The 10,613-nt window shown below is 39.2% G+C and overlaps 1 protein-coding gene across 1 annotated transcript; it reads right to left on the minus strand.

Moving 5' to 3' along the window:
- Positions 1-217: 217 nt before the first annotated feature.
- LOC149147840 (uncharacterized) lies at positions 218-5,595 on the minus strand. Its single transcript, XM_089441968.1, has 3 exons — positions 4,467-5,595; positions 1,853-1,991; positions 218-244 (listed from the first exon to the last, which is right to left on the minus strand). The coding sequence occupies exons 1-3, from the start codon at positions 4,757-4,759 to the stop codon at positions 218-220; spliced, it is 459 nt and encodes a 152-aa protein (XP_089298094.1). The 5' UTR covers positions 4,760-5,595.
- Positions 5,596-10,613: the final 5,018 nt, after the last annotated feature.

The following is a 10,613-nucleotide window of genomic DNA, read 5'->3' on the forward strand; positions in this document are numbered from 1 at the left end:
TTCTTCACAAATTTTTGTGGGGGAGAAGAAGGTCCCCACGGTTTTTGTGTGTTGGAAATAACACTGAGAGCGGGGGCGGGGTGAATCAGTATTAACAAGTCAATAATATTTCATTTCACAATCATATTTGTATACGCTACTTCAGTTAATGAAACTTGCGTATATACGTAACTGTAGTTAAGGTTTCTAGCGTATACCCTACAGATTTATAATTTAGTTAATTCATCAGATGTTGATCTTTAATCTGTGCATAAAAACCATATAAACTGTATTTAGGTACAGTAAAAATAGAGCAGACAATCACACACAAGAACACAAGATATAAGGTGGAAACCCAATGTGGGTGAAAACCACCTCCTGCAATTCGCCTCTATATTCTTTTAATAAGAAACTTCTTTTTACAATATTTCTGTACAGGTGCAGTCTTATACCAGTACGCAGGCTTCTACCTGTAGAAGGCTACAACCTTCTCTCGTTCTCCAGCTTCTCCTGGAAGGGAGATACAACCCCCTAGCTCTTGTACTAGCTGATGTACTAGTACGTAGGTGTTGACCTACAGAAGGCTACAACCTTCTCTTTTCTTCCAAGGACCACATTTCATAAATTTTCAGACTGGATCCATCAATAACATCAATCAAACATCAAAATATATCTGCATCAATCAATCTCCTTTGTACCAACCAAAACTGAATCAAATAATCACTTCTTTGAATGTTGTAACCAAAATACAGTAACAGTAACCAGAACCCAACCCAGAACCCAGAACACTGCAACAACAATCAGAAGTAGCTAAAACATATTTTATGAGGTGTACGCTACTTCAATGTGACGAACCTGTGTGCATATGCACTTGTATCAAGGCAAACCTACATATACGCACTTTTGAAATGTTGAACCAGCGTGTATACACGCCTTTGCTATAATGAACCTGCGTACAGATCTGTAAAAGATGATTTAACCTTTACAACTATTCAGACATCAATTATACCCAGATCATCAGATTTACAGATTACGACATGCGCTATTTATAAAAGATCAAAACCACACAAAGATACTTCTCTTCAAGCTTTAAGATCTTGACCCATCAATAGAACTTATCCTTCATCAAGTGCTCAGGTTCATCCTTGATTAAGATCCAGCTATGCACCATAACCCAAAGACCTGTATTCTAGATCTTATTCTTCATTAGATATAAAATACTTGAGTGACTTTGTCTAATGATCTTCTCCTCCTTTTATAGTCTTAGGTGTTACTCAATATCATGGTCCAAAACCACTTAGAAGCAATACTTTGGACCAAATACCTGGGGTCAACGCTTCAGACAAGATACCTTGGACCAAAACTAATTTTCCAACATGTACGCGCCTTTCTTTGCATGAAAGTGCGTATTTACGGCGTACGCGCCTTTCTTTCTGCTAACCCGCGTGTACACGCGACTTGGACAATAGGGAACCTGCGTATACCTCTCTTTCTTCATTCTGTGAGCCTAAACTGTGATCTGTCATTTGTGTGAGTTGCCATCAAGGACAACACCTGAGTCATAGTGCCAAATCTGTGTCATAATGCCAACAATCTCCTCCTTTGGACTTGATGGCAACCCCAAGTCACTCTCCCCTTTTGTCATCAAGGGCAAAGGGTTATGCTCCCCCTGAGTACATGCTGAATTCTCTAATATGCTGAAGTGTGTTGTCCATGCTCCCCCTGACTGTAAGCAAGGTCTGCAAAAAGATGTTCTACAAGAAGAACATGACTCTATACATCATAAATGACCATCCTATCACTAAAGACTCATACATACATCCATCTCCCAACCAAGTGGGGATATACCAACTGAAGGAACAAAAGGAGTTACCATTGATGCAGCTGCTACTGGAGACCCAGAAAGATCATGTATCATAACCAACCATCCTTTCTGTACCCTTATATCTCTCTCCCGACTACTACTGCAGGAGCTTAACCAGCCCCTATTACTTGAGTCACATTGGATCGATCTGTGACAGATAAAAAGGTGTAATAAGAATCAAAAGAAATCAACAAATACAAAAACAGTCTCTAAACCCCTGCTAATAAAATAGAACAAGAACATGCAACCATCCACAGAAACATCTACATACAAAGGAAAAACAAAAAACAGACAACAATCCCTTCATACAATCCAAAACATGACAATCTCTTTCCACAACAGAAATGCACTCTCATGGTACAAAACCTTAAAATCTGCTAAAGCAGTTCAACTTTCAAATTTCAAATTTCAAACAAACCACCTCCAATATCCTCCACAAATTTTACATAAAAAAACATATAAGACATCACCAGGTTTGCTACGGTGGTTAGCTCTTAGAATTTAATCTAAACTTCAGGACAGTCTGACATTAAATATCATAATGGGCACTCTCAACAACCCATTTCCTTAAAATCTGCTAAAGCAGCTAAAATTTCAAATTTCAAACAAACCACCTACAATAGCCTACACAAATTTAAAAAAAAAGGACGACATCACCGGGCTTTGCTATGGTGGTTAGCTCTTAGAATTCAATCTAAACTGCAGGACAGTCTGACATTAATTTTGATAGCATATATACAAATTTTGCATGGGTTTTGATAATGGGTACTCTAAACACCCCATAACCCACAATCTACGCCAGAAGACAGCCAACATTCCACCTGATCCACTCATTTATTCAAATTTTAAATTTATGGTTTGATTGGGAGTGGACCACTGGATTTATAGATCAGAAAAGTCACTGGAAATGGGGGCATTTGAGTGTCTAGTATAAGGGCTCGGTTAGATGGTGAAGTGGGAGTGCTTCATATCCCTGTCAAGGTTCACATCCGAGTCAATTTCATCCCTCATGCGCTGTCTTGCTCAAGAAAGCAGGCTGCTTCGAGTGGTTAAGACCAGTTACATGTTTGGATGACTTTGGCAGAATAAGATACCCACCTAGGTGAAGAATTTCTAAGCCATCTACAATCAATTGGAATATTGTCAGATTGGGAAAATGCACACTTGCCACACATTGATACCAATAATAATAGAAAGTCAATTGTAATATTACCAAACTGGGAAAGGTGCTCTTGCCACATATTGATGGCAACAATAATAGAAAGCATATTGTGATAACAAATAAGGGATTTAAATTTCACACTAGCGTCCTTTTTCATTCAATTCAAAAGGAAATCCTGTATACCAATCTCTAGCTACATACAAAGGGAAAACAAAAAACAAACAACAATCCCTTCATACGATCCAAAACATGACAAACTATTTCGACAACAAAAACACACTCTAATGATACAAATCCTTAAAATCTGCTAAAGCAGTTCAAACTTCAAATTTCAAACAAACTCAAATTTCAAACAAACCACGCACAATAGCCTCCACAAATTTTTATGTAAAGCAGTTCAAATTTCAAACAAACCACCTACAATAGCCTTCACAGATTTTACATAAATAATATATAAGACATCACCGGGGTTTGCTATGGTGGTTAGCTTTTAGAATTTAATCTTAACTGCAGGACAGGTTGACATTAAATATGATAGCACATATATAAATTTCGCATGGGGTTTGATAATGGGCACTCTAAACACCCCATTTCTTTAAAATCTGCTAAAGAAATTCAAATTTCTAAGTTCAAACAAACAACCTACAATAGCATACACAAATTTTACATTAAAAAAAATATAGCAAAATAACAAACAGAAAAAAGACACCACCGGGTTTGTTATGGTGCTTAGCTCTTAAAATATAATCTAAACTGCAGGACAGTCTGACATTAAATATGATAGCATAGATACCAATTTTGCATGGAGTTTGATAATGGGCACTCTAAACACCCCATTACCCGCAATCTATGCCAGAAGATAGCCAACATTCAACCTGATCCAGTAGTTTATTCAAATTTTAAAGTTATGGGTTGATTGGGAGAGGACCACCGAATTTATAGATTAGAAAATTCACTGGAAATGGGGACATTTGTGTGTCTAATATAAGGGCTTGGTTAGAGATGTTGAAGTGGGAATGCTTCATATCCCTGTCATCCGAGTCAATGTCATCCCTCATGGGCTGTCTTGCTCAAGTAAGCAGGCTGCTTCAAGTGGTTAAGACCAGTTGCATGTTTGGGTGACTTTGGCAGAACAAGATACCCACCTAGGTGAAGAATTTCTAAGCCATCTATATTCAATTGAAATATTGCCAGAATTGGGAAAATGCACACTTGCCACACAATGACACAATGATAACAATAGACAGTCATTTGTAATATTGCCAAACTGGTTAGGCACGCTTGCCACACATTAATGGTTGATAATAGAAAGCATATTGTGAAAACAAATAAGGGATTTAAATTTCACGGTAGCGTCATTTTTCATTCAATTCAAAAGAAAATCCTGTATACCAAGCTCTAGAGATTCTGCACAATGTAGTTGAGAGTAAATAATGTGTAGCTAAGAATCAGAGCACCAACCGTGATCTAGAATTCCTGTTGCGGCTAAACTTGCAGCTGAAAATTGGTTGCCGAATATTGCCCTGAATCTGCAAGACCTGCGAACTGCACTCGAGCTCGCCGTCAAACTGGAAAACAAACCTTGTGTCAGGCTCTGCCTGGACGTTCAAGTGAAGCTGAGGTCCCGCTTTCGAATCTCCGGCTGAGCTTTTCCCAATAGACACCCACCCGTTGTGGAACACGACCAGCCTCTCGTGGGTTCCCTCCATGTCCAAAGGAACCAAGAATTTACCCAGCACCTTTCCCAAGTTCATACCGCAGTTCGAACCCTGCCGGCCTGTGTAAACCGTAATGTCCAGCTGCGGATTCGAAACCCCGAGGCAAGAATAATTCTTGGAAAGCTTCACTAGCTCCGAATGCTCCAGATGAAAACTCGCCACCAAGTTTTGGACATCAGGGGCAGGAGCGTCGACAGAAATGAGAGGAACCGCCGCTATCTGGACTGGGAATTTATCAAATTTGATCTCGCAAAAGCAAGGAAATCTTGAAGAATGAATACTTGGGGATTCTCAGCGCCAAACCTCCCACCAAGACCTTCACGAACGGGCACGGTTCCATTTGTAACAAAAAATAATACTCTCACAGCGTCATCAGATCGAATCCTGGTGAACAGACATGGTCTCGAGGCTTCACGGAATCGACTCTCGTAGAGATATAACCCCCACATATATACGCGCCGGAATAGTTTTCAGGTCGACCTATCGGAGTGACTAGAGATTTGGTTGTCACAGGCTGGAGATGGCGAGAAGCAAGAGAAGAGCGGACTAAGTGTCAAGGGTTCGCAACCTGTGGATGGATAAATTTGGCTTCTCCGCAGGGATGAGCCAGTGTGAGCTATGAAGCATGATGCTACTTAAAAAATCTAATAATAATGCAAGGAAAATAAAGGAAAAGGGCGAAAGTAGGTCAGTGGATGGGAGTAGTCTACCGATTTTTTGTCAGGCTCTGGCAGGGAATGTCAGGATTGCCAGGCGAGGGTGGCGGAGAAGCAGAGAAGGAGGGTGGCGGAGCTAGAGGAGGGTGGCAGAGGGCGGAGACATTCCCGGTGGCCGGAGCCGGACGATTTTCCGGCCGGTGACGGAAAACGGGCCATTCTACCGCCTAGGTAGACTACTCCCTTTATTAAACATTAGATAAAAAATAACCATGTGCAGTAAGAACAAAGTAAACCATCACACATAAGAAACAAACATGAACACTAAGATTTAAAGTGGAAACCCAATACGATAAAAGACCAGATGTTGTTCTCATCTCTATCTTCATTTAAATATAAAGAAAATATTTTACAATCTTATACTGGCGCAGTCTCATACTAGTATGTAGGAACGCATATGCAGAAGGCTACAACCTTCACTCATTCTCTAGCTCCTATCAGAAGGGAGCTCCAACCCCATGGATGTTGTATTGGCATACACTCATAGCAGTACACAAGAACCAACCTACAGAAGGCTACAACCTTCACTCGTTCTCCAACTACTACTGGAAGGGAGCTTCAACCCCTTGATATGATTTACCAGCTACCACTAGAAGGAAGCTCCAACTCCCTCAACTTCTGGGACCACATTTCATAAATTTTCATACTGGATCCACCTTCTACAACACATCATAACTTATAGGCCACATTTCATCAAATTTTCAAACTAGACCCACTACTAACATTTAATCTCAAAACAAATCATCAAAACTGAACCTTATCACCATAACTCAATCATCAATATTTAAACCAACTGAATCAACCAATCAACTGAAACTCAACCAAACAATTGGAACAATCAGATCACTGTAACAACAATACCAAACAACAGACTAAACATCATATAAACTAGATCCTCTTACTGTAACACCTAGTCAACCATCTGTCAAAATGTATACACTACTTTACAATAGAAAGTCCATGTGTTTACATGCCTTTCATGAATCATACCCACGTACAGATCTTAAACCTCTGAAAACTGAAACCTAAACAACTGGCATTCTGAAACAAACACTAAATCATACTCAGATCTACTATCTCATTCTAAAACAACCCCAGAACCTTCACTGAACTCTAATCACAACCAACAAATAACTTCAAAATTATTAAATCAATCAATTATTAATCAAGACATCATAGTTTAAGCATAGATCATAAAGAATACTTCATTGACAGACAACAAAAACACATCAAAACTAATAAAACTGATTAGACGACCTTTTCATCAAAACCTTACTTTCTGTACGTTTCTTCAAATCATATCTGCATGTGTATGTGATTTTCATGAAATAAACCCGCGTGTATGCAACTTACCAGAACCACACTAATGTGTGTACACATCTTGCAGGCTATAAAACTCATGTACAAATCTGCAAATTCAAAATCAAGTCTTCATTGCAAAATAGAACTTTAGACATACCCAGATCTCGGTAGGCACAGAAAAAATCACGCGTTAAGACACTATCAATACAAATCAATCATCTCATAATCATGATTGTAATCTCAGATCTATCGTATCTAATCCATCATGAAAATCACAAGTGCATACTTAGTTTAGATCAAGCAAAGCATCCATTTCCCATTACATGTATAATTTTTTCAGATCTAACTATTCATAGGATTTCCATCACTTGCACACATTGCACACAATGCACACATTTTACAACTTTGATCTTCATCCCCTTATATAGATTAGCCTTTTTTCAATACCACAGGTCAAAACCATACTCCAGCTGATGATTTTCTTAGATGGGATCAAAAAATCCATTACTAGGCTCAATACCACAGGGAAATACCATGGTAAGGACCCTTAGTATTTAGAATACCATGGTGCAGAAACTGTAGTTCCTTTGCTTCTTCACACTCATGTGTGTACATGAATTTTCCTAACATAACCCACATATACTTCTTGAACATTCAACTTCATCATACCTCTGCCTCTGAACTTCTATTCCTTTTCCAAAACACTCTATCACATTTTTTTTACATATTCAACAAGTAGTTTTCCATTAAGAGACAACTCATCAAGTAGTTTTCCATTCATCAGGTAGGTTTCCATCAAGGACAACACATAATTCATAATGACAACATATGTCACTATCATTTTTTCCCTAGTAGATTACAATATACTCCTTGGAAGGGATTAAATATATCTCATGACTTTGTGGGGTCTTAATTATTCAAATGGTGATACTCCCACATGAGGAGTCCATCAATACAATTAATTAACTCTCCTACTATGATCCTCCTTCCCATGCTTATCAAAATATAATTTCACCTTTTTCTACTCTAGTTAAGTCCATGCACTATGTGTACACTACCATTAGTCATGCACCATCCACTCCCATTAGTCATGACCCCATGGCTCCCAAACCACCTTCTCACCCCTTTTCCCTCAATTATAGGAAGATTCATTCACCAATGGGAGCATATATTTATATTTCCATCACTAATTCTAAAAAAAACCATGACCTCTCAATCACATGCTTTTTATAGGAGAAATATCTTTTTTTGACTATTACTTATTTCACTAGCCTTGGTGATAATGTTGACCTAGGTTCTCTTATTTCTTACTTGTAGGGTCCTAACCACTCAATTGGTGAACCCTCTCATTCCCTTTCCTTTGGTACTATGCCCTGTCATCTCTTGCAATAGATAGGATCCATGGAACCCAAGTCCAACATTATGGATCATACCCACACATGAGATGTTTTCAAATAGTTTAAGGTAACAAAACCCCCCATGTATGTTATGAAACCTATTGATTTTGATACATGATTTTATATCACCTTTTGTGGATTTGCAAGCTTAAAGTACTTACTCTTATACCTTTTGGTCCATCATCCTAGGTATCTAGCAATATCTTATATCTTATTTATTTTCTAATGAAACTATGGAGAATACTACTTCCCACTTAGGTCCCTCTAGACCTAGCTCTCAACATAACACCATCAGATTGTTGATTTTCTGGTGCTAATTAGACAAGGACAATTTTCTGCAACAAATAATTACTTTCAATGATATATGATATTAATTTAGCACATCCTAGAATATCTTTAAGCAATTACAATCAAAATATTCAAAAGTAAACGAAACAAAAGTGTTGGACACCTAATCCTAAATGGGTTAGTGTGGAAGCCGAATAGACCAAAGCAGTCCAAGAGACCTTGGGATCTGAAACCCAAGAGTCACATATTGTACTATAAATGTATATCTCATGTTAATAAAAAATGTACTGCATGATTTATCTTTCATTATCTTTGCTTTCCATGTGTGTTTAACATGGTATCTGAGCGGGCGATTGCTGGTCCTGCTCCCATTTGAGCCACTTGTTTTGTGGTCTCTATGTCAGTTCTGCATTACCTGACCTCTGCCTCTGTCTTATTCCCCTCAGACCTGAAAACTGTCCAGACAGAAGCATTGTACGTTAAATTTTTTTGAATAGCGCTGTCACTACCTGTTTTAGCGCTGATGACTGAATAACTCCTCTGCAAATCCTCTGCCAGCTCTGCCCTTTCCACGCCAGTTTTCATTGTCTGTTGCTTGTCTTGCTCATTACTCTGACGCGCCCTTTCCATGCCAACCTGAATGCGGTATATGGTATTTTCTGCCCTGACAGACTCACAGCCTGCTATGCAGTAATAGGGCCGACGGTTTCTTCTGAAGCCTTACGGAAAGAAGCACGTCCGCTTTGTGAATTATCTGCAGACCTCCTGGAAGACATTCGCCCACTCTGCGAATTGTCTATCAATAAACTGTCTCGTCCGGGCAACATTTTAACGTTGTTCCATATTTAAATCATATTGAATGGAAGGGTCTCTGCGTTTAAATGGTATCGACATTCGATTGGTATCGGGTTCGCTCTGATTCAGTGGGTTCTGGTGTCCTGCGTTAAGGTGTCACCCGACCACTCACACACGCCTAGCAATAACAACAAAAATGGCTACAGTGAGTTCTTGATCGAAGAAGAGGAAGGGCTGAACGATCACAATGTCGTCAACAAATGCGCTGAGATCCAGAACGCAATGGGGGGCGCTCTTCTCTCTAAAACCCTGACGGAGATTTTAATTCCGGTGACTGTCATGAATGGTGGAAGACTGGAGGACTTTGCGTCCCAGGACTAGACATTGTTTGCATCTCCCTATGTAGTGGAGGGTCGCTTGATCATCTGCCATGATAAAAACCTCGTAGTGTATTAAACCGTGGCCTGACTGTATATTGTGCATAAAACCGTGGACTGTATAATGCATAAACCGTGGACTGTATAATGCATAAAATGTGGAAACGACAGTATTTCATATATTGTGGTTTTCTCGTACTAATTGTATTGTGGCTCTCAGTGTTACCCAGTGGGAAGGCGCTTCTTCAACGTGGGTCTTCATCCACATCCGGGTTCTTTTCGGAGGCTTTGCAGAATTAGAGAGAGAGAAGACAAGTGGTTTGTCCTCGGAGACCATTGGTAGTAGCAAGTTGAAACTCCACTCAAAATGCCCCGAGTTCGATTCACCGCAAGGCAGAGGCACATAGCGATTTAGTCCATCGGAGGTTACAGCGATTCGAAGGCCTGAAAGCTCCTGTCAGAGAACTATTGGCACCGCCCGAGTGGTATACGTTTCCATAAAGTTTGGTATTAAACCGATTGTATATGCCTTGTTGATGATTGACCAGCATATATATATTGACCAGCTGTTTGAATAAATTTTGAATGCGTTTTGGACGCTGTTTCAATAAGCTGTTTGAATAAGCTTTGAATGCGTTTTGGACGCTGTTTCAATAAGCTATTTGAATGCATTGAATGCGTTGAATGATAGTATTTAACGCTGTTGAAATGATGGTATTTAACGTTGTTGAAATGATGTTATTTAATGCTGTTGAATGCACGTTGTTTTATAGAATGGTCCAGCGTTTATATTGAATAGTATTGAACACGGTATATGTTGAATGCGAATCAACATTTTATTGAATGGTATTAAATGGTAACGCTGTCCCATTTTAGCGCAGAGTTTGAATTGTTGAGTAGTAAATGAATATGTGCGATTTGTTGTAGAGAAATGTTCATCTGCTTTGAAAGAGTATCGTTCTGCAATAGAGACCATTGCAGACATTCTACTTGAAAGGGATGAGATTACCGGTGA

The sequence above is a fragment of the Pinus tabuliformis genome, chromosome 9 (genome assembly GCF_031772625.1).
Source record: "Pinus tabuliformis cultivar Carrire ecotype Pingquan chromosome 9, CPIR1, whole genome shotgun sequence".
Taxonomy (NCBI): Eukaryota; Viridiplantae; Streptophyta; class Pinopsida; order Pinales; family Pinaceae; genus Pinus; species Pinus tabuliformis.